This window comes from Nilaparvata lugens, chromosome 8 (genome assembly GCF_014356525.2).
Source record: "Nilaparvata lugens isolate BPH chromosome 8, ASM1435652v1, whole genome shotgun sequence".
Classification (NCBI taxonomy): Eukaryota; Metazoa; Arthropoda; class Insecta; order Hemiptera; family Delphacidae; genus Nilaparvata; species Nilaparvata lugens.
Window position 1 is genome coordinate 4,371,763 of NC_052511.1, and position 26,515 is coordinate 4,398,277.

At 34.4% G+C, this 26,515-nt stretch overlaps 1 protein-coding gene across 1 annotated transcript in view; it reads left to right on the forward strand.

Moving 5' to 3' along the window:
• The window catches only part of LOC111064313, a 39,404-nt gene extending 13,761 nt beyond the window's left edge, over nt 1-25,643 (forward strand). Inside the window, exons 2-6 of the mRNA XM_039433767.1 lie at nt 9,190-9,286; nt 14,630-14,789; nt 17,721-17,876; nt 19,772-19,935; nt 23,096-25,643. Of these exons, the coding sequence (XP_039289701.1) occupies nt 9,190-9,286; nt 14,630-14,789; nt 17,721-17,876; nt 19,772-19,935; nt 23,096-23,467 (949 nt within the window). The 3' untranslated portion in view covers nt 23,468-25,643. The remainder of the gene's footprint in view (nt 1-9,189; nt 9,287-14,629; nt 14,790-17,720; nt 17,877-19,771; nt 19,936-23,095) is intronic.
• Nucleotides 25,644-26,515: the final 872 nt, after the last annotated feature.

Here is a 26,515-nt window from a genome sequence, read left to right on the forward strand (position 1 = left end):
ATGGTAAACAGACTACATTCACTCCTCTCAGCTGTTTCCCAACTTTCAAACTTACCTACTTAGGCTACATGATTATTCTTTCTTTTTGATTAGTTTCATAGATTAATATATTTATTCAATTCTACTAAAATATATTTTGGAATTTTTAAACATTATTAGATTATGAAACTCACCATTTATTATTGTCTCAATGCATCAAATTATTTAGTAGGCTATTTTATTTCTTTAGGTTAAGTTGGCTACCATGTATTATTTTGAACAGCCCAATATGTCCGTTTTAGTTTTAGTCAGCTTGAAAATGTGACCTGTGTGGTCACGAAACCATGGTCGTGTACCAAATTAAAGTGTAGAAAACTGACAACATTCTATGTGTTTTTATTTCATCATGGAACGTTTCTACAACATCGACCACAACTCAGTTGAAGTTTTAAAAAGTGCAAGTCAAGCACAACAAGTCAAATTATATTGTAAGTTGAAAGAGAAGTTTGGTGTTGCAGAGAGGAACATATGGTTCAATACAAAGTGTTTAAAAGGAAATCTAACCCCCAAGTATGTATCCATTAAAACAAACAACAAGTCTATTGTAGCTAAAAATGCAGTTAATAAAGCTAAGAAGTTTTGGATTATTTCTGAAAGGAAACATTGGTTCAAAGTTAGAGACTCTCTTAGTTTTTACTTGTATGTGCTTCATTCACAACTCACTTGGAAACTACACAAAATAGAATGGGATCACTTAGATAGTAAAGTGCGGGACTATTGCTTTATAAATCTCAACAAAAAGACCAGGATTCAAGAAAAGAAACTGTTCCGAAACTACACAGCATTCAAACCACAATATAGTGTTAAAAACTCAGTTGAACTTACAGAAAAACTATCCAAGTTGAATTTCCCACCGAATTCCACCATAGTCTCATTTGATGTAAAGAATTTATTTACTAGTGTCCCTGTACAGGAAAGCATTGAACAGGCCAAGACTATCCTAGAAAACTCACCTATCAACCCAGATCAGATCCACGAATTAGTGACACTCATGGAAGTTTGCACCAACCAAAATTTTTTCAAGTTCAATGGCCATATTTATCAACAAAAACAAGGACTAGCTATGGGCTCACCTCTTTCACCACTGTTAGCGGAAATATTCATGGACAAATTTGAAAAAGAAATCCTCAATGCTCCACGTTTCAGAAACTACATAGGGTACTGGTTTCGGTATGTAGATGATGTTCTTTGCTTATGGAATGGATCAAATAGACAACTAGATCTATTCCACAACTTTATCAACAACATCCACCAAAACATCAAGTTTACAAAAGAAGTGGGTGTCAACAACTCCATCAACTACCTGGACTTAACTATTAGTGAACAAGAAGGAAAACACAAATTTGCAATATTCAGAAAACCTACGAGCACGGACACAGTTATACCAAACTCATCTTGCCATCCACAATCACATAAATCAGCAGCATTCCATTCAATGCTAGACAGACTAATACACATCCCATTAGATCACACAGATTTCAAAACAGAACTGGACACCATCCTAAAAATTGCAGAGAACAATGGATACAACAATAGGTTCATAATTAGATTACTCCAAAAGAAGAAAAACCAGAAGATACTGAAAGAAATATACACAAGTTCAAACCCACAGGATGAAGTAAAATGGATCACAATACCATATTTAGGATTAGTTTCAGAGAAGATAGGAAGGCTACTTAGAAGGAATGGTTTTAGAGTGGCCTTCAAAACCATTCCAACTCTACACAAACTGTTGAACATGTCAAAAGACAAAATTGAAAAATGGGATAAAAGTGGAGTGTATCTGTTGAAGTGTGGGGAGTGCAATGCCCAATATGTAGGTCAGACAGGAAGAAAATTCAGAATCAGGATCTTAGAGCACAAAACAGCATGGGAGCACAAGAAGGACACATCCAAATTTGCAGAGCACTTAATCACGGCAGGACACAGCTTTGATCACACCAAAGATGTGAACATTCTACATGTATGCGAAAAAGGAAGGCTTTTGAATATTTTAGAAGCAATGGAAATCCAAAAAATCATTGGATGTCCAAACAGTGACAACCTTAACGAACAGTTGGAATTTGTTAACTGCTACATTAGTAAAATGGTTTTAAGAAGTAACTAAGCAAACACAATAGTCACCTCACAACAATAACTGTACAACACACAATAGTAGGATTAAATTTTTTCTGATAACTTAAGATCTGCTGTAGAATAAATATTGTACTTGTAGTTGGAAAATTTATGTACTTCTTAGTCATTCAGGTTATAGTGTGATTAGAGCTAGCATAATCATTCATTCATTTGCCATCCATTCAATTTATTCAATTAGACCATCAAACCACATTTCCTAAAATATCAGCTTCACAGTTTTTAATATGACTTATCTTTTTGACTTATCTTGAGATTAAAATTATTTATAGGATTAGTTCTTTTAATTTTCAAGTTCTTTATGTTTTTAATTACTTTAACTATAAGGATTCTTTCATTTCAATCTCACATTCATTGAAATAGGTTATATTTACAATTTTAATTGGAATGGTAAACAGACTACATTCACCCCTCTCAGCTGTTCCCTAACTTCCAACTTACTTAGGCTACATGATTATTCTTTCTGATTAGTTTCATAGATTAATATATTTATTCAATTCTACTTAATTATTAATTCTACATTGTTAAAAGACGATCTGGCAACAGAGCAAAGCTAGAAAGAGATAGAGCTATCCGCTTTGTTGAATGATAGACAAGGATAGCAATACGATTGCTAATCAAACACTGCCATTATAACGTGAACCTCACTATCAGTGGCGTAACGTTTCCAAACCGGGCCCCCCGCAAAAAAAATTCCGGGCCCCTCTTCTAAAATCGTACCATCTTTCTCCAGCCCCCTTCCCCTTAATCCCAACCATTAAACTCTAATGTGAACATACATCTTTCATGAGTGAATTACATATATGTTATAGGGTATATATGTTCAGGAATTCAATGGGAAAATAATTTCTTTCCTCCAATGCTTATTTAAAGATAGTAAATAAAGATAACGATCTACTTTAGAACCATTGTGACAATCTTTGTTTGAATCAGAGAGAAAAGAAGTAAATCTTATCTATAAGTAAGTGGTTTGAATAGTCTCAGTCTGGATTGTCTCACCGAATGTATAAATTTTAATGTTTTAAACAAACAACATTCCTAATTTTTCAATAAGCTCACTACCAGCACACAATTATTGAAGCTCTATCAATGGAACTATAATTATTATTACGAGTAGATTTGAAGAATGATTGTTTTTCTTTCTCGCCTTATTCATTATTCTCTACTATTCTTGTATTCTCTTGATATTAATTTATAACCAGACTGATAACATTGTTCTATTGCATATTTCTTCTTACACAATGAATGAAACCTGTCATTTTCCACAATAAAAGTTCTGCTTACTTCCATGACTATTTAATTTTTCTTTTTAAAGTAGGCAATATATAATTATCATTTCGGGCCCTAAACCGGGCCCCCTAGACCGGGTAATTTTATTTTTTCAGAAAACCTATATTAGCCTTCATATTATCCGGGTCCCCTAGGGACCCGGGCCCCCTCGCGCCGCAGGGTCAGCGGGGGTGTACGTTACGCCACTGCTCACTATAGAATCAGTAGTAGTACCTTATTCATTCAATTGAAATTAAGCAATAAAATCAAATATTATAAATCTTTGCTCCAAAGTATTTTTGTCGACTGTAGGCCTAATAGATTTCATAGATTTGATCATTAACGTCAGTCAAACCATGTGTCAGTAATGATTTCTAATTTAATATAATAAACTCGTAAAATGATTGAATAAATTTATCAATCCGTCCTCACTTTTTAATTTGTTCGTTCTTGATAAATGTTCAATTTTTATAATTCATTTATTAATTCATCGATACAATAAGTACATCATCAAAATAAATTATAGGGGGAAAAAATAAGGTAACCTTGTGCTATTCCTCTCCGAAATTTAAACAGGGTTACACATAGTCCGAAATAGGTCAAGTCTTGTAGCTCTTCACTTCACATAATTTTCAGTTATTAAATATGTTCACAAAGTAGATTTTCAAATTTGTTGAAGATGTATTTTGAACTAAATATTATAATCGAGAATATACATTTTGAACGTAATTGATTCAATCATTCAAGTAGATTTTCAAATTTGTTGAAGATGTATTTTGAACTAAACTCTGAAATCGGGAATATAAATTTTGAACGTAATTTATTCAATCATTCAGTGCCGGTTGCACAACAGCCGGTTAAATATTAACCGTGATTAATTTCACGAGAACCAATCAGAGAAGCCGTCTTTTCAGAAACGCCTTCTCTGATTGGTTCTCGTGAGATTAATCACGGTTAAAATTTAACCGGCTGTTGTGCAACCGGGCCTCAGAGTTATACAACCTACAGAAAAGTACCACAGGCTAACTTACGCCCAAAACGGTTCCAATTCTAATTTATACAACAGTCCAAATGTAGCTAGAGGTTATGTGTGAATTCATACTTCTTCAATTACACACTCAATTTATTTACAATCCATAAACACAAAAATAATTTTTAAATTGAAAAAATACTTCTAAATTGAATTAAATTAATTGGAAAATTCCATACTAGTATAAAAAAACTATAAAAGAGTAATCATACTTTTCATAACAGAGATATGTATTGAAAAATCATAACAAAATATATATTAACCCAGAAATGATTTGAAACATAATTAGATATATGTACTATCATAGAGTAATCATACTTCTCAGTACCCTTTATGAATATTATTTAATCACATCATTTTTTTTTTGTGTAGTTGAGAAGTTGATATTGTGGTAATTATTCATATTGAATGAAAAAGACTAAGAAGTTGTCAAAAAACCACTGATTTATTGATATTTGGAAAGACCGGTTTCGGTTATTACACCATTGTCAATCTCTGATAAACCAGAAACCAGAGAGAATCTCAGTTTATCAGAGATTGACAATGGTGTAATAACCGAAACCGGTCTTTCTAATTATCAATAAATCAGTGGTTTTTTGACAACTTCTTAGTCTTTTTCATTTAATCACATGTTTCGGATATTGATGCCATTTTCAAGTGATATAAAGTAAATACATAAATATTGCTGGAAGATTCTTATTTTGATCATATGTTAGTGTATTCATATGATTTTATGAACTAGAACTATAAATATTGTGGATTTAAATTCGCATGATTCTATCAAAAAAGTAGCCCTATACATAAAAGAGATAAGTAAAGATAATGTTTAATATGTAGTGTTGGTCTCTGGTACTATCGAGTAACGTAAGAAACGTAATAAAAATTAGAACATGAAAGTTAGGTAGTCTACAGTAAAATCTATAAAAAAGAAACTCAAACGAAAGCTGTGGTTGATTGAAAAGTGAATGTAGCCGCTAGTCTAGAACGCTCTCTAAGCTCAGCTCAAATTTCTAGTGCAGTATGAAACCTTTCAGTTACGGCCATTGCAATAGGCCTACAATTCAGGTGCACTAAACTGTAGTGAGGTCCACGTTATAATGTTGCTATCCTTGTCTATCATTCGACAAAGCAGATAAGCTATCCTTTCCCGCAACGTTGCCAGATAGTTTTTCAACAATTTAGGATTATAACAAAATTTTATCTCAATGGAAATTTATTCAAAAATATATTTCTATGACGGATGAAATATTGGTTATTTTAAACAAGAATGAACAGATAATATTACTGTACATCAGTTATACCGGTATCAGCTATCCTATATAGGAGGCTAGTTTTTCAACAATGTAGGATTATAACAAAATTTTATCTCAATGGAAATTTATTCAAAAATATATTTCTATGACGGATGAAATATTGGTTATTTTAAACAAGAATGAACAGATAATATTACTGTACATCAGTTATACCGGTATCAGCTATCCTATATAGGAGGCTAGTTTTTCAACAATGTAGGATTATAACAAAATTTTATCTCAATGGAAATTTATTATTAATTCAAAAATATATTTCTATGACGGATTAAATATTGGTTGGTTTAAACAAGAATGAACAGATAATATTACATCTAATAAACCGGTATCAGCTATAGGAGGCTACATTGCCAGATAGTTTTTCAACAATGTAGGATTATAACAAAATTTTATCTCAATGAAAAATTTATTATTAATTAATTCAAAAATATATTTCTATGACGGATGAAATATTGGTTATTTTAAACAAGAATGAACAGTTAATATTACATCTAATATACCGGTATCAGCTATCCTCTATAGGAGGCTACGTTGCCAGATAGTTTTTCAACAATGTAGGATTATAACAAAATTTTATCTCAATAGAAATTTATTGTTAATTCAAAAATAGATTTCTATGACGGATGAAATATTGGTTGTTTTAAACAAGAATGAACAGATAATATTACATCTAATAAACCGGTATCAGCTATAGGAGGCTACATTGCCAGATAGTTTTTCAACAATGTAGGATTATAACAAAATTTTATCTCAATGGAAATTTATTGTTAATTCAAAAATAGATTTCTATGACGGATTAAATATTGGTTGGTTTAAACAAGAATGAACAGATAATATTACATCTAATATACCGGTATCCAAGGCAGTGGCAAGGCAGAGAATCGTCAATGCTGTCTCCTAACTTTCTCCACTGGCATTATAACGTAACCTCACTTTGTGTATCCATAGTATACAGCCTGATAAGCTGGTACTATACATTACCGAAGCATTTTCAAAAAGCGGCATTAATGTCTGAGCTAGTGATTATTTTTAACGAGTTTATTCATTATTTAGGATGATTTTCAAATTTCTATCTTACTGAATAATTAATGTTTAATTGAGCTGGTAGATCTTTGTAGACACGGCGTATTTAGTGGGGTCTCATAAAAATTATAATCTCAAACAGATTGTATGATTCGATTTGTTTTGATGTAATACTTATTTTTGACATATAACTAAATTTAATTGTATGTAAACTAAAAACTGCAGTATTTATTTATCCTATACTATTAAACAAGTAACTTCTGTTTATATGTTTGTATTTCACCGGATCTCGAGACGGCTCTAACGATTCTCACGAAACTCAGAACATTGTAGGTTTATAATATAAAGATTCGATTGCACTAGATCTCATCCCTGGGAAAACTCGCTGAAGGACATTAAAAGGATAATTATTATTCATCCTTGGAAAAACAGCTGATAATAATTATTTCGTCGTCTGTTGGTGATGGAAGTGAGTGAGCGAGTTCATGTGTGTGGGACTGTGTCAAAATTATGACTCAGCTGTTGAACTTTTGTAATCATTCAATCAGGTACTTAGTGCCGGTTGCAAAAAAGCCGGGTTATTTTCAATCCTGATTAATTCCAGTAGATCCATCTTTTTGAAATGGTCTTCTCTGATTTGGTTCACGTGAAGTTAATCAGGATTAAAATTTAACCGGCTTTTGTGCAACTGGGCCTTTGTGAGGGAAATTTTTGCATTCCTCTGGGAATTAATCTCAATTTACTGTGATTAGAAAGAACATTTCTGTATGAATGTTATTATAATATAATAATAATATTTCTTCTTTCGTAATAAATTTTTCCTACAGTTACGTTGAAAAGTGGCCATTGCTGCACTGATTACAGAACGCAAAGAATCACTTTTCCGCTCTAGTGCGGGAAAAATTTTTCTGCACTCCAGATTTGCAACATGGCAACGCAAAATACTTAGTAGGTTATATGGAGCAACAGTGCAGCAAAATCAAAATTAAGTTGGTAACAGTGAGTGGGCTGCTATAGTGAGCAGAGGTGCAACCAAGCACAACGCGCTAATTATTAAGTAGATATTATAACCAAGGACAACGACAGCACAGTGCCACCACAGCACACACCACACAGCCGCCTCGCCATTCAAACACTACTAAGTTATTTGATGGATTTCAGGCAATTTTACCCATAATTACCCACTTTTCATATTCAATGGTAACTGTAGGAAAAACTTAATGTGAAATACGTTCCTCTGCTGCACTCAAGAAACCATTCCGCCCTCGCCTACGGCTCGGGCGTAAACGTTTCTTTCGGTGCAGCAAACTGTCACTTTGCGCACTAGTTGCACAAATAACTATTTTATGCTTTTGTACTCCAGAGCGAAGCTCGGTCCCCGATATTTTATTCATTATTTTGTAAAGAAAGCACTGACCGAGAGAGAAAAACCAAGGATACTCTCCTTGTACTATTTCTCTCCCAAATTTAGATAATATTTTAAAAGAAGAAGAAAATTGTATTATTTCTTTATTGAAATGAAGGATTGAGTAGTTTTATTGCTGAAACCATTAATTTGTGATTTATGGGGGGTTAAGAGCTTCAAGATCCAAGTTTATTCTTTATTCACGACAAAATATAATCAACGATAATAGAAATACAAAGTTTACTATTCTCTTATTTGTCGTTTATTGTGGAACGTAACTTATGTATCTGTTTTTCTCATAATAATTACTGTTTTATTAGCATAATTTCTTTCCATGCAATCTTATGCAATATGTTGTGTGTTCTGTATACTTGTATTCAATGCACATTCAAATATTTTATTGTTATCCCAATCTTGCTTTGTCATGTGTTTCTAATCTGAAACTTCAATATCAAATACTTCATATACCAAATTGATAAAATCAATATAAAAATTGTAGTACTCTTTCATTATAAACTTTAAAATATTCTCATGAAGCACTTTGTGAGCAGTTATTGTTCACATTATATATATATATTTTTTCTTTCCACATACATGATGGTATATTCCCTCAATAAAATAAGAAACAAATAAAATATTGTTATGTAATACTATATAGTCACGTAATTATATATGGAAATCTAAATAGATTCTTACAACATGTGTTACGATAAGGTATTATTGTATAATGATTGCTTCAATTTCTTCAAACTGTCATATATGTGTAATATGGAAACAATTTGAATAGAATTTGAATTTGTACCTTAATTATTTTTTATTAAAGAGTACTACAAGTTTTGATATTGATTTTATTAATTTGAATAAATTAGCCCATATAAGTGAAGTGATTTTAGTGTACCAACTATGACATTAAATTTACGCTCAAAAAACCTAAGTATTGATTTTATAAATTTTTTCTAAATCTTTATTTTTTGTTTCAGGTATCAAAATGAATTGCCAAACCGGATAAAATCACGGGGAAAGGACGCCCATCTCATCCACGAAGAATTAGTTCAACTTATGAAATGGAAGCAAGCGGTAAGTTCAAATATTCAAATTCAATTTTGTTAAGCCAAAACACTTTACAACTGGCCATGTCAACAGGTATTGAAAAATACATGAAATAAATAAATAGAATTACAGAAGCTTACAAAAATATTGCTCGTCACATAAATTATAACATTCCTCTACACTTTACATACAAAAATAACTGTAATTTTACAGTTGAACAAATTATAACACCCTATCATTTAAAAACTCTTCTTCAACACTATAATATGCCTTGTCAACCTATGCCTTGTCAACATATGCCTCTAATTTACTTTTGTTTTATTTTTAAGGGTCCCTTTAATTATTATTAAATAATTATTTATTATTATTATTTTTGAAGGGGCGGATCCAAAGGTTCAAATAGCTCCTTAGTCCAATACAGTTTTTATAGGACTTTTGAGAATGACACAGTTCTCAAAATCTGTGAAAATCGGTCTTGTTATTAGAAAAGAAAATTGGAATGCTATTAGAAGAAATGGGTTTTGATTACTCCATTCAAATTATTGTGTTAAAAGAGTATTTAAATGTTTTTAAATGAGAAGGATGTAACTCCAATCAAAAACAGTAATTCAGCCAAGATATATTTTTAAAATTGAATCAACAATGTTGAACTTTCTAAAGTCTCACAACTGGCAATGATGCGCAGCAAGTTTTAGTTTTTGAAGTGAAATACTGTATTCTGAATAACATCACATTTCGGACAAAATCGCATCGAGCAATTTCGTGACGATTTTTGACCGAGTGAAGTGAGGTCTAATATTCAAGTCGACGGTTTGGCATTTCTCTTAATGTTTAAATGTTTATATGTTGCGCATTTACGGCGAAACGCGGTAATAGATTTTCATGAAATTTGACAGGTATGTTCCTTTTTTAATTGCACGTCGACGCATATACAAGGTTTTTTGAAATTTTGCATAAATTTCAAGGATAATATAAAAGGAAAAAGGAGCCTCCTTCATACGCCAATATTAGAGTAAAAATCAGACTATAGAATTATTCTTCATAAATAAGGTGATAAGTGATTACACAGTTGTGTGGAGAAGCCAGTCTATTGCTGTATTTCCATAAGGTCTATAGTTTCAATCAGGTACTTGTGGATGAGAATACTGCGTGAGATCTACTGTTTAAAACTCAGAACTACAAGTTTAAAACTCGCTGATAATTCAGTGATTAACAGAATTCTTAGGGTCATATGCTAACACTGCGTTCAACGCAAAACCACGTTTACTTGTAGCATAGAGAAACAATAGCATAAGTAGATATCCCATGGTATAGGGTGTTTATGCCGTAACTTTTTCTGTTATCTCAAGCCGATAGTCCACGTAGTTCTTTCCTATAAAGCTATGTGACGCTGGCAGTCTCTCATATTGGTTTCATAGAGCTTTTGGTAGAGAGTTAGTGGGGAGGATATTTTTAATATTCTTTCCGAAGAATGGACATTGATATGTCCAAAGCTCCGCCAATTTATGTAGATGCATAACAATATAATTATCTATAGTTATTATATTACAAATTACTTTTTCATATCATGTACAGTTCAATAATTATTTTCTTAGTCTATATTATGTAAATTCATCTATAATTTTGCTGTATGGTAAGCTATTGTATATATGTGTATAAGCCAGTATATATTGTAATCTACATAAATAAAGTACTCAATCAATCAATCAATCAATATTGTGCCGTTCATACAATCTCACCCGGCCAAAACAGTAAAAATCTACAATAATCGACAGTAATCGTCTTGAGATAACAGTAAAAGTTGCGACATGAACGCCCTATACCATGGCATATCTACTTACGCTATTATTTCTCTATGCTTGTTGTAGATATGGTTGAATTTAACATAATGAGTTTCATACGGGGTTTAAACGAACAGCTGACATTTCTCCGTTGAAACCGAGTATCTGCATACGGGCCTTAGAGATCGACAACCTTGAGCTGTCACACAACAGTGAAAATATAATTCACATAAGTTCTAATGGTGGAATTCATACTAAATCGGCCTGGCTGAGTGAGAATTGTCCAATTAGAAGTCATGGGAATTATATTTTCGCTGTTCACTGTCTCTGTTGTGTGCGAAAACAACTGTTTGCTGCATCTGTTGTAACAGCTGCTATAGTAAGGTCCAAGTTATAATCTTAGACCAGTTATAGAATAGACACGGCTCATTGTACATTCATACTGAAAGTCGATGAAGCCAACATCTACAGCCAAATCCACCCATCTCGACGTCACAGCAGTGACGTCACGCATCGTAAAGAAATTATAGAAAACTTTTTTGAGTTTGTTGTGTGTTTGTGGTGTTGAACAATGCATTGTTGTTAGCTTGGTTGTGACGTCAAGATGGGTGGATTTGGCAGTAGATGTTGGCTTCAGAGGCTAGACTTCCCAGCGAGTCTATTCTATAACTGGTCTAAGGTTATAATGGCAGTATTTGATTAACATTGGTGTTGCTGCTATCCTTGTCTGTCATTCAACGAAGCACATATCGCTATCAGTTTCCACCTCCTCACTTCTGTTGAATATGAAGAAACATAATATTAACTACCAGAATATTTAATCCCAGTTATGAATATTGATTTTTTAATCATTGAAAAATATTTTCTTGATGAATAAAATATAATTGATTAACAGGAACTAGCTATTAATATCAGATATAATATAATATAGGATGACATGAATCATGCTATCTACTATGAAAGGAAGTGGGAATATGAAAATCGGCAACTCTGTAATTCTATCATTTCTACAAACTTCATAACGTGAATCTGATTAAGTGATGTCCACGTTATAATGGTAGTGGAGGAAGATAGGAGAAGAGCAATACCGATTCTCTGCCTCGACACTACCTTCTACAAAAGACAGCTCATATCGGTATATCTGATGTAATATCAACTGTTCATTCTCGTTCTAAATTATCATTTTTTTTCGTCAAAAAAATATATTTCAATAATTTAATAATAAATTTACATAATTGATATTGATTATCTTGTTAATCAATTATTTACATACATTATTATTAACAATGATCTGACAACGTTGCGGAGCTAGAAAAAGATAGCGCTATCTGCTTTGTTGAATGATAGACAAGGATGGCAACACCAAAGTTAATCAAATAATGCCATTATAACGTGGACCTCACTATAAGAAGTCTGTCAACAATCAAGAGATAGCAAGTCATTCCTGCGCATGCGCTAGACCTAGTTTCAGATTTTCTTTAGTGTCAGCATTGGTTGCAATGGGAAGCAATGGTATTATTTACGAGGAATACCTGACAGTTTGATTTGAATCTCAATAAAGATTAACGAGTCATGCGCAGTCCGCTGGGAATTGAGATAGTCATTATTGTGAAATGTATTTTGCCGCTTATCAACAATAGCACGTGGATCTATCTATTGTATGTTCAAATTAATAAAGTTGATGTCAAGTCACGAGCGTTCATAACGCTAAAGGATGGGTGGTTATGGCAACATTGTTATTAATTTATTATTGATTCAAGATAGATTAGAGTATCATAGTAGATAGAATTCATGGTTCTACACCCATATTGCGCATAGTAGATAGAATTCATGGTTCTGCACCTATATTGCAAGATTCACGTCATAAATAGATAAAGTTAGTGGAAATTAGCAGTCGTTAGGTCATGTCAGAGGCCCTGAAATTGATCAGTTGCGACCTGAAAACTCTGACACCACACTTGAGCCAGCCTGGTCACTCGACATTATTATTTTTTAGTGGAAATAATATAACGGCGAAGTTGCCAATTTTATTTTTACATTGCCTTCTATAGTAGATCGTTCTGAATTAAGTCATCCCGGTATATTTATTTATTTTACAAGTTCACGAAGACTAATAGAGCTTTTGAACAGGGTTTCATATGCTTTCTTATGCACCTTATGTTGGATTCACCATTATAATACAAGAGATAGGCAACACATTACAAGTTCAGACAAGTTCAAAATTAATTTCGTTAAAAATATTCAACAAGCTACCTTTTAATTGATTGAGTACTTTATTTATGTAGATTACAATATATACTGGCTTTTACATTTCAATTTCAATTTATTAAAAACACACAAAACAAGACAAAACAAAATTACAAAGATTTACGAAACAAATAAAACACAATAAAATTTTACAAATATAAAAAAACAAAGGGCTTAGTGTTTGGGTGTGTTGGAGAAGAGAAAAAAAGAGAGGAAGGTACCTAGCCAACTATGGTTTCCCATGTAATAGGCAGGAAAAGAAGAGAAGAGAAGTAATGAGGAAAAAAAGGAAGGGAGAAATGGGGGGAAGGAAGAAAACAGAGGAATAGGTACTCAAAATAAAGGTAAGCGAGTCCACTGAAAAATGAAAAAACTAATAAAAAAACAATGCTGGAGCAGAAATCTCGAGTCATATATCTAAATGGAAGAAGAAATTACTGTATGTCCAGTTTTTTATATCCATTTATATACAATAGCTTACAATACAGCAAAATTATAGATGAATCTACATAATATAGATTAAGAACATGATTTTTGAACTGCATATGATATGAAAAAAGCAATAATTGGTAATAGCTATAGATAATATTGTTATGCATCTATCAATTTAATGTGAGAGCAATGACAATAAATGCGTTCAAGAATAGATTGAAAAGCTGAAAATTCTCTTTATCCACTAGCTGAGTATTCTAATATGGATGAGGAAATATTTAACAGTATTTATTTCTAAATATATATTTGTATTTGCTATTGACATTAGACCTGAAGGCAGTATTTGTATTATAGTGCATAGAATAAGGAATTCACATGATTATTTGTTAAGATCAAATCTAACTGATCTTTAAGATAAGTTAAATTATTTAACTTATGGTTGACGTTTCCAATTGTGTATATTTGAAGGAATAAACTTTATTCTATTCACCTGAATATGTCCTTAATTTGTGGAGATTCTTAGGGCAATGGATAATGATTGATTGATTTTATTAATTAATTTTTTGTTGGACTTCCACTACTGATAATATTTTTAAATCTTCTATCCTTATTCACAGCATTGAAAAATATTGGTATATGAGGAATTTTGTACAGCGTTCCATATGCTCCATTATACATCTATCCTTGAATCTATGAAGATTCTAATGGCAATGAAAAATGGTTGACTGATGTTATTAATTAACTATGTGTGTTGATTGTGATTTTAATCGATTGTGCTAATTGATTTTAATTGTGTTAATCGATTATTTATCACCAATCACAATGTATTGACAGGTCAATTGATTGATTGATTTAATTAATTTGATTTTGATAAATATGATCGATTGATTATTGATTTTGTTTGTTGCAGAGAGGGAAGTTCTACCCGCAGCTGTCATATCTGGTGAAGGTGAACACACCCAGAGCAGTTATGGCGGAAACGAAAAAGGCGTTCAGAAAACTGCCCAATTTGGAACAGGCCATTACAGCCCTCAGCAATTTGAAAGGAGTGGGAACGACTATGGCTTCAGGTAATATAGACTATATTGTCTCACTCAATGGTTATATTTGAAATGGCAAATAAAATTTGATAAAATTTGATTTGATATATGTGTTCTAGCCTAGAGAAAAGGTAGCATAAGAAGAAGATATCCCATGGTTTGTAGAATTCGTTCAAAGTTTGAAAGTTTTGTATCAAATTATGGTGTTGTGTATCAAGTTAAGGCTGTGCAAAGGCTAAAAATAAAATCTCTACTGGTGATATTTTTCAAAGTTTTTCGATATGTATATCATCAAGCTATCAAAATGAAAAAGTTTTCTCAGGAAAACATTTTTCTTTCGATCATTACTTTTTGAGATATGAGCGTCTAAAGTTCAAATTTTTGGGACAGAACATTTCAAATTCGGTAAGAGATGAATCCATGAGATTCAGAGGATAAATTCTTCATGGTATTGTTGATTTAATAAAACAAAAATGTTTTGAAAATATTAATTTTGAGAAAGTTATTCAATTACTAAAAATGACCGAAAATAACTCAAAAAAGTTATTTTTGGTTAATGAATAACTTTATCAAAAAATAATATTTTCAGGAAACTTTTGTTTTATTCAATCCATCAATACCATGAAGAATTTATCCACTAAATCTCATGTATTTATTTCTTACCGAATTTGAAATGTTCTGTCCCAAAAATTTGAACTTTAGGCACTCATATCTCAAAAAGTAATGATCGGAAAAAAATGTTTTCCTGAGAAAACTTTTTCATTTCGATAGCTTGATGATATACAAATCGAGAAACTTTGAAAAATATCACCAGTAGAAAGTTTATTTTTAGCCCTTGCACAGCCTTGATGATACTGTATCATATTGTGGTGATACTGTATCATTTTGTGTTGATACTGTATCATATTGTGGTGGTACTGTATCATTTTGCGGTGATACTGTATCATATTGTGGTGATACTGTATCATTTTGTGGTGATGCTGTATCATTTTGTGGTGATACCATAGAGAAAAGATAGCATAAGTAGATATCCAATGATATAAAGGTCGTTTATCTTCCAAATTTCAAGTCCATTTTTTGTTATCTCAAGCCGATTGCTGTCGACTACTTCTGTTTTGTTGGAGGAGAGTGTAAGCACGGCGCAGTATGAGAGACTACCAGTGTCACATGGCTTCACGAAAGAACTACGCAAAAAGTTCATATAGCAAAAATAACTACGTGGCCTATCAGTTCTAGTTGACATTGAAATTAGGAACATAAACGACGCCCTATATCATGGGATATATTCTTATGTTATATTTTCTCTATGGTTCTAGTGTCTGTTTCATCAAATTTACAATGATTGAAAACAGTGTAATCAGAGCAAACCTTTGTACCATTTGTTTACATAGGAGAGACGTGGAAGGAACGTCTGTGCCACGTCTCTGCCCGACTTCCGTTCTGTGTGAATTGGGTCTTGGATATCTGCAGAGGGTTCCAAAAATATCTGTACACTAATTAACTGTGAACGTAAAGATAAGAAAACAACGTACAACTATGAATCTTATTCTGAATTGTAGTTGAATTCTTTGTCAAAAGATGTTGCGGCATGAATAGCTCATATTCATACTTTGAGACCGTTTCAAATTTTCGTGAACTTTTAGATTGCCGTAGAGTCTTCGGGTGATTTAGCTCGTATCCCAGTGTATCAATACTACGCAAGCTATGAACAGTTCACACCAAAATATATGTTTCGTTATTTTTGTATATGATATTTTGAACTGTGGTCGAGTGTCATTGTTTAGCTCAAAGCGCATTGGCTGCCTGAGATACTTAGAGACAGCTACATTGGAAACCGTAGCATTGACGACGCAAATTTTGTAGCGTCAGCGATGCCATGCCTTTTTGTAATGGACAGATTGATTAGCATTAGGTTATATGCCTTTCAAAAAAGACATCGCTCAAGCTAAGAACGGCGGTCTGAAACGGCCTGCTAAGGGTAACCGTCCACTGGAACCGTATTCAACCGATCCGTTCGGCCGATGGATCGGACGAATCTGCCGGCTGTTAATTCGGCCGAGTATGGTCGTCCAATGGAACCGTTTACGTCAGTCTAGTTCAGTAGATGGCTGGTGGCAATATTATTGAATTAACTACTATCATAGCCACCAAATTTTTTCATAAATAATGATTATATTGAGATTTCGAAAATTGAATAAACAAATATCCACTAAATTAGTTATTAATTACAATAATCTTACCTTCAGATCCTATTTGTTCAGCAATCTTTGTCCACAGATTCATTTGAACATCACGACGATAATATCTTTTGTCACGCATATCCCACAATGGAACATGCTCTTGAACCAAACTTATCAACTTTTCATTGTCCATAGTTGAAACTTTATAAAACAGAACAATTCAAAAAACAAAAACAGACAAGACTGTGAAACAATTTTGAGGTTAGGATGATGTTGTCTCAGCTCGACCGGATAGAGCCGGAAAATCCCATTCAATTCGGATCGAAAACTTGATCGGCCGGAGACGGCCGTGCACGGATGTATGAACCTGTTGCAATGGACGAGCATCCATAGCTTTCCTTGTTTGGGGATCGTTCGGAGAAGTTTGATAGTTTTCGGCCGATGCTAGTTCGGACGAAATGGGTTCCAGTGGACGGCCCACCTAATGTGTTACCATGATATTCACTGTCAAGTGTATACATTTTTTTGGACCCCTCTGTATATCTATATCCTTTTCTGATCGCTGAACGTAGATCGCTCTTTGTGTGTCCAGGGTCTAAAAGAAAACAATTGTGTGATATGAATGGAATAGTATAATTATTTTGAGAAAGGGTAGTGCTAATAAATTGTTGAATAGCTTGTTATAGCTTTGCTGGTACGATTGAAAGGTATGAATGAAATAGTACAATCTTTGTAACAAAGAGTGATGATAGTAAATAATTTATGAATGGACGTGTTTTAGCTCTGCTGGCAGCGGCTGCGCCGGATCGGGCTCCATTCATGGCCGACGAGTGCCTTATGGCCATCCCGGAGATTGAAGGCATCGACTACACAACCAAGGAGTACCTCAACTTTGTGTCGCACATCCAGAGCACCGTCGAACGGCTCAACAAAGAATGTAAGCACTCTAGTGCGCTAGTGCGTCTATGCTATTCTCATCTCATCTATAGCTGTTGTATAATGCATAGTCCACACTCTCGCCAAGTCGCTGGCCAAGCTGGTAAGCTCGGCTACGTTGGTCTTTCCATCCACACTGCAATGTGACCATTATTTGTGGATGCTCGGCTGGTCACTCGCCTTCGCTCGACACAAATCTTAGCGAAGGCAAATGAAAGCGAGCGCTGGCAAAGCAGCCATTCACACTCTTGCGCTCGTCGTCATTTGTAAGCACTTGGCGAGAGTGTGGATCCGGCATTGTAGACTTGTTTCGTGGTTTTATTTTGTCGGTGGATGAGGAAGAAGAGTTTGGATCTATTGGCTTGCATTTATACGACTCCGTTCTTAAAAGTGACATGTTGTATGCCACTTGAGCACTGCTCAGAATTTGTGGCTTCACTCAACAAAAATAATAATAAACAAATCGTTCTCAATGTTTAGGCCGGTTACAGAGCTTGACCGACCGTCAGTGCGTATGTACCATCCTGACCGTACGCATCGATGAATCAGTTTTACACATTCAGAGCTCGACCGACCGTCAGTGCGTATGCACCATCCTGACCATACATCAGCTCTTCTGACTCACAAAATGGACGCCTTTACAGATTGTTTAATTGCAGCTTATTATCTTCGTAAACGAAAGATTAAAAGACGTTAGATATCAAGTTCACCCGATGGTCGCCCAAAGAGCATTTCAAAGGGAATTTAGTACCATTATAAATAAATAAATGTTTATTTCCCCCCAAAAAACTAAAACTACAACATCAATTACATACAATAGTTAGTTACAAAAAATTCTTATAATGTGTCCTCTACTTGTTGAGTTTTTTTTGTGTGGAAATTTACCTACTCCACTATGGCGTACCATGTTCTAGAGTAGGTTTTGTTAGTTTTTTGTGCGTATTATTAATTAGTTAGTATTTAGTAAGTCATTAGGTGGTTAGTATACATTATATTATTATATACATCATTGCTTGGGGATGAAGATACATTTTTCAACTACCTCAGAATTTCCATCAGAAATTTTGATGAGTTATTTCGAGCTTGTATCACCATTGGGAATACTTGCAGTCACTTTAAGCTACGGATCAAACAAATGTAGATAATACTAATAATATATGATTTTTCCAATAAAAAATTAAGAAATGTATGGAAAAACTCTGAATTCAAATATGACACTATTAATTGAATTCATTCATTATGCTATTCAATTCAATATCAGCTGATTGTCGGGCAGAGGTGTCAGCACATTGGTTATGTTGCGATCGGGTTACTGATCAGTACAGCTCTGAAAGCTTCTATTTGTTTCAATAGCGCGTCAGTCGACCGATGGAACGGATGCGCACGAGCTCGACCGATGGTTTTCGTACGCAGTATAAAACGCGTGGTCCTGACCGTGCGCATGCGTGCCGTCAGTCCTGCTCTGCTCTGTACGGATACATGGAATATCTATGGAAAAGACAAGCGCGACTGACGTACGCACTGACGGTCGGTCATGCTCTGTAACCGGCCTTAATGTGAATTCATTGTGCATGCTCTTTCATGAATATAAGTGCAATACACGAAAATCACATTTGCAGCTTGAAGAAATTGACATTTTCAATAACATGGAATAAGATGGTCACCCAATGACCATCTTTATACTTACCGAGTGTCGGCCGACACTCAGAATATTGTTCTCCAATTGGCTGAGAATCAGCGGTTGTTGAGGATTTGGTGCAGAAATTCTTTACATGTTTTAAAATAGTGAATGAATAAAAATGCAAATAAAGAATTTGATTTGGCTTTATTCAAAACACTTGTTATTTGAATTGTGACGATGTGAATCAAGTTTGACATGATTGATTGTGATTGCAGCAAACGACAACTGGTGGAGTCCACACCGGGTGGAGTTGGCGCTGTGGACGCACTTCATCGCCAGCGAACTGAAGCCAGAGCTGCTCGACGGAATTCCCAACGGCAGCACAACGCACCAAAATGGCGACGCCCCTCCCTCATCCGAACAGACGCAGCCCAGCTCGGTCAGTAGTCACACAACATGATTTAAATGAAGCACTCGTAGTGCCGGTTGCACAAAAACCGGTCGAATTTTAACCGTGATTAATTCCACGAGAACCAATCAGAGAAGCCGTCTTTTTAAAAACGCCTTCTCTATTTGTTCTCGAAAAGTTAATCACGGTTAAAATTCAACCGGCTTTTGTGCACCGGGCCGGGCCATTGGGGCCCGTATGCATATGCAAACTGGTCTAAGTCCAGGCTACTTCGTTAAATTAACTTGAAATGAAATCGGTATTCAAAGATGAATCTAAACTATTCTTGCTCAAACTTAAGTTATAATAAAGATAATAATAATGCTGAGTGACCTGGCTGGCTCAGAGTCTATTGGCAGAGTTTTCAGGTCGCACCTGATTAAATTCAGGGCATTCGACATGTCTCAACATCATTTTTCAGGCTGCTTCACGTGTCTCTGCTTTTCCGGGACTGACAGCTTCATGTGTCCATCCGAAACGTTGGGATTTCCCAAGACAAATATCATGCTCAGGCTAGGACTTGAACTCATGACTAAAGCCAGCATCTTAACCACTCGAATATGACCACTCCTGAATCTAGTGATGTTGATTGATTATATAGGATATATTACTATCAATAGTGTTGGCAAAATCCACAAATTCAGAGTAGTAAAGTCTTCTAATTATTGTAACTGAAGTGATTTGAATTAATTGAGGTGTAACTGAATTTTCATTGCAAAATACTCTGAATATCGAGGCACCGAGCTTCGCTCGTTATTTTTATTTATTGATAAACAGAATACAATTCTCTAAGATGATCGTGTTTATATTTTACAGCTTGCTATACGTCATCTTATGAATTTCGGGGATGCGTATTTTTTATTTTTCACATACTCGCTCACTCACTTTTTACTATCCACAGACGACGAAAGTCTCAGCTGTTTCAGCAAGGATGATATCCCTTTTTATGTCGTTCAGCGAGTTTCCCAAGGATGAGACCTAGTTCAATCGAATTTTTATATCATAAACCTACTATGTTCCAAATTTCGTGAAAATCGTTAGAGCCGTTTTCGAGATCCGTTAAACATAAATACCAGATATATAAATACAGAAATTGCTCGCTTAATATAATAGGTTATGTTGTTCTGTATTCCTTTCACCACAGGGAAAATATAGCGTTAGAAGATATACCATTGTATAGATCGTTTAAGTTCCAAATTCCAATTTTTTGTTCCAATCAAGCCAATTACTGTCAACCACTGTCGATTATTACTGTTTTGTTGGGATGAGAGTGTAAGAACGGCACAGTATGAGAGACTACCAGCGAACTCAAGTCATGAGAGACTACCAGCATCGCATAGCTTACAAAAAAGAACTAGGTTGACTATGGCTCCAGTTAAAAGTGAAATTTGGAATATCAACGCCCTACACCATGAGATATTTTTCTATCCTATTTTCCTCTATGCTTTCACTAACGCTCAACTCACACTACTTCGACTCAATCGTACGACTCCAGTCGAGGATACTCCAGTCTCTCCACTTTACGACTTCCTTGCTCATTGTCACTACTTCAGTTCCATGCTACTCCATTTCTAACCTCACTTCACCTCAAATTCTATTTGAATGAAAAAGACTAAGAATTGTCAAAAAACACAGATTCAAATTTCTTAGTCTTTTTCATTCAATATGAATAATTACCACAATATCAACTTCTCAACTACTCAAATTCTATTATTAATTATCATGAATGCTTATCAATCTTATTGTTTTATCTAAACAGCAATAAGCAACATGTTTTCTACTCTTAGCTCTAACCATGAACCTTCTTTCAAAGTTCAATTTCTAACCTCACTTCATTAAAAATACATGGTACTATGCAACTCATGTTGCTTCTCGACCAACAAGTCGAGTCGACGCTCGTCTCAGTCTCACAGTCGTGAGGTCGCGGAGACTAGAATCGACTGGTCTGAGTGTCACCATTTGAAAACACTTGCTGCGTCGAGAAGGGACTGGAGTTGCAGTCATTACTCGATTTGAGTCGCGTAAAGCCTGGTTTTCATTAGTAGAGTTCCCTGGGCAAGTACTAACTATCTTGTGAACTCTCCCAATGAAAACGTTCATAGTAGAGTTCTAGTTTTTAGTAGAGTGGGATAGCACCGTGGGATAGTGCTCTACCACTTGCCTTCCCCCACCATCGCTTCTCACTCTACTCTACCACTACTATGCTAATGAAAACAGTCTCGAGCTAGTAGAGTAGAGTCTTATTTAATTTTCTTCTTCTTAATAGCCGTAGTTATCTCTGAAAGCAAAAGATCAGCCAATGCTTTTTGTAAAACATTTGTGGCTGAACGGCGATAATGAATGTAACGTATTGACATTTTAAGGTTAGTTTCTGTTCACTAGACAACACACTCTACCTGCTATTCTAAATTGTAGTTACTCGACCAAGTAAGTAGAGTAGAGTTAGCTCGGTAGAGTTAGTATGTCAGTTACTCGAGCACTAAGGCTCAGCTCACACTTACGCGACTCTAGTCTCTTCTCGACGCAGCATGTGTTTCAAATGGTGACACTCAGACCAGTCAATTCTAGTCTCTGCGACCTCACGACTGTGAGACTCTTGAGTCGAGCGTCGACTCGACAAGTTGGTCGACCTCGACTTGAGTTGCGTAGTACCGTGCATGATGAAAGTGAGGTTATGTTTTATGAAGTGAGGTATGTTTTATGGAAGTGATTTTTTATCGTTTTAGATAAGAAAATAATGAGAATTAGATAAGACAATAAGATTAGATAAGACAATATATCATAATAATTATTATACAATTTGTTACATGCTAAGTAGTGACGAATTAGATATTATATTTTTAATAAAGTATAGTTAGAAAATGGATTAGCATGGAACTGAAGTAGTGACAATGAGCAAGTAAGTCGTAAGTCGAGAGACTGGAGTCTCCTCGACTGGAGTCGTACGATTTGAGTCGAGGTAGTTGAGCCTTACTCTAATAGTGAAAACCAGGCTTAAGTGTGAGTTGTACCTTAGTCAAACTGAAACTATTTATATAACTGCAATATTATTCTCTAATATGTATTAATTAGTAATATATTAGTGTATATATTAATTAGTCTTGATATAGTTTGAAATTGAGTTGTAATAATTGTGGGTTGGGGTTTGCAGGACGGTCTAGAGTGCTCGGACGAGAGCAACGTGGACTCGGTGACAACATCTACAAGCGGCGGTGGTGGCGCAGCAGCTCCCGCCTCCGAGTCCGCCCCTACAGCCAAGGGTGCCGCCACCAACGGATCGGCGGTGCCGCCCCCAGCCGCCGCCTCGCCCCCGAAGGCGGCGCCCGAGGTGCTAGACGAGACGACCACCACCTCGTTCCCGGGCGGCGATGACAGTTCGTCGCTGCCCGCGTCCGCGCTGTCCGTTTCCGCTTCCGCGTCCGCGTCCGAGGAGGAGTCGTCGCGTGCCAGTCTGCTGGACGATGCCGCCGCCGAGCCGCCGCCCGCCAAGAAGGTCAAACAGGATGATGACGAAGCTAAGTGATGTACGCGGTTTCCGCCCCTCTACTGCTCCTCTGCTCCTATTGTCAATCGTACATTGTAAGCTGGGATTGTGTTGTTACTTTTTTTCTCTATACGACAAGCGTCATGCTCTAAATCATACAGTGGATTTATCTTGAACAGGCATTAATTCCGTTGTTACTTTCTTCTCTATACGACAAGCGTCATGCTCTAATTCATACAGTGGACTTAGCTCAAACAGGAATTAAGTTGTTACTTTTTCTCTGTCTTCTCTATACAACAACCATTCTTATGGTAGACTTATCTTAAACAGGAATTAGTTGCTTTCTTACTTTTTATCATCTTCTTTATATAATCATCAATCACCATCATCTTCTAATTCATATAGTCGAGTTAAAGTAAACTGGACTTGCCTTGTTACTTCTTATCATCTTATCGATACGACAAGCATCATATTCAATTCATACAGTAGACTTATTTTAAACAGGCATTATGTCGTTGTTACTTTTTCATTGTTACTAATTCATACAGTGGATTCATTATTAACAGGCAAAATTGCTTTGTTACTCTTTTATCATCTTCATGCAACAAGTATCATGTTCTAATTCATACAGTGGACTTATTATAACAGGAATTGATTGAGTTGTTAGTTTCCCATCATCTTTATACAATAATCAAATACAATGTGTCGATAATCGTGATCTTCTCATTAATCTTGAAAAATTATTTTAAACAGGAATTAATTGCCTTGTTTCTTCTTCTCATTCATACTGTTGAATTTCATCATCTTTCTCTCACAATCATCGTCAACTGTCTTAATTAGCATCATCTTCTTATTCTTATAGCAAACTTATAATCCGGAATTGATTATTTCGTTACTTCTCCATAAAATCATCAGCCGTTCATTCATCATTCATCGAGCATAATTTTCTACTTGATGCAGTAAACTAATTTGTTTGTTAAACTAGTTTAAACAGTAAACTAGTAAACTAGTTTGTTTTCACACTTACTGATTCTCATTTCGACATTATCGGTCAACATTCAGATTCATATCCGTTTCTACTGTCATCTATCACCAGATTTTAATCTTTCATCTGTCTTGAAATCTGATGAAAATTCCTCCGACAAAGCACCTCTCATCTTCTGTCTTCACTTTCTATTTATTTCCTTGTCATTCCTGAGTATTTTCATGAATTTTCGTTCCTTTGTCATCTTTGAATAGAATAAGTATACTTAATGCCAATGAGGATTCTAATTTGGAATAGCAACTAGGTAATTTTTAAATTGTAACTAAAGGACTACCGATGAATACCAGAATTTCTTTCATATGCAAACCACGTTCTTAAATGTAAAACTTGTCTTGATATTGACAAAACTAATTTGAAAACCGTGTTCGTGAACTTTCAAATATTTCAAAAAGGAATGAGTCTTCAATTTATCCTATTGACGATAATGCAAAAGAGTGTTTATTCTAATTTTCACGGTCTTATATTAATAACAAGTATATGTTTTGATAAATGTCAAAGATATTGAAATCACAGTAATCTCGAAAAATGGTTGAAATATTTCCCAAATCATGTAATGAATTCGGGTGTGAATTAGTCGCCATCTCACGAAATTTTAAAATTTGAAAAATCCAGGACCTCATTTGCTCTAGATAATGATAACAATCATATAGTATTTATTAGTGTATATCTGTAACAGTTGATTCTGTATGTATCATTATCGACTACTTTAAATCACCAAACATTTTTCCTTAATGCTAATATTTTTAATGTTAGATGACTATAGCAGATGGTTTATTCAATTTAAAATATGCGTGTTGACATTGAGCTGGTCTCAATTTTCACAGTAAAATATTTATTTTTTATAGAATATTGTAATATTTAATGAGATGAAACCTGTTGATTAGGACGTCGTTGATTATTACATTTAAATAACTGCGAATTCTCATGATAATGTAACGGTACAACCTAAAATATCGAGATTGAAATCCGGAAAATGCGGGTTAGATGTTAGATATTCAATGAGATGAAACCTGTTGATTAGGACGTCGTTGATTATTACATTTAAATAACTGCGAATTCTCATGATAATGAAGGTAGAACCTAAAATATCGAGATTAAAATCCGGAAAATGCGGGTTAGATGTTGTGCTCTCATCAACAATTTATTATTCCAAACGTGTAATTTTTTGAACGCATTCAACTTCTCCAGTTTATTCAAGTATCTTGTATCAAATTGTAACTTGGTTCTTAGTATCAAGAACCTTTCATTGACTCATTGTTTCATGTTAGCTATGTTTTTCCTTGATGATATATTGAACTTTCTGTTCTGAAAGTTAATGATATTGAACTTTCCAGATATTGTTAGCTATTAAGTCTTTTAACCATCAGTTTCTTGTTAAGTAAATTTGTCTATCTTATTGAATACATCACATCACAATAGTTCAGTAATAAATGTTATTTTGTGTAGTTTTTAAATTTGCAATTTATTATGTTCCAATAACGCCATCTTCTAGCTTGAAGTTTCCGTTAAGGTGGGAAATAAGTATCTTGACATCACTACTCAGTTTCTATTGGTTTATGTCCAGAATAATGTGTGCTGAAAGGAAAGGGAAACATTCGAATTTCAAGTGTTGAATTATAATTATTTCAATGCAACAGGGGTCAATTCATAGTAGAACATTGATCAATATTTTTTCGTATTTTCCATTGCTCCCGTACTCCGCTCAATCATCTCAGATTGAAATTGATATTGATTAGTTAGATATTTATTCTATGTATGTATTGTTTAGATGAACATCGTCTTTATTAATTTATTCTAAATTATTCCTAGTTTATAATTTTTTAATCTTCATCTGTATCCATATTCACATCAGATTATTGTTTCACAATTGGGTTGTTTCAAGTCAGGATAAATTAGTAATTAGTGATTTCAGTCACATTATATTCATTAAATGTAAATTTCCAAAATAAAGATTATTGAGAAAGGACAATTCAACTTACAAATTACAATAAATGTTTCAATTTAATGCCATTGTCACTAAACTATTTTGTCTGTGCTCTAAC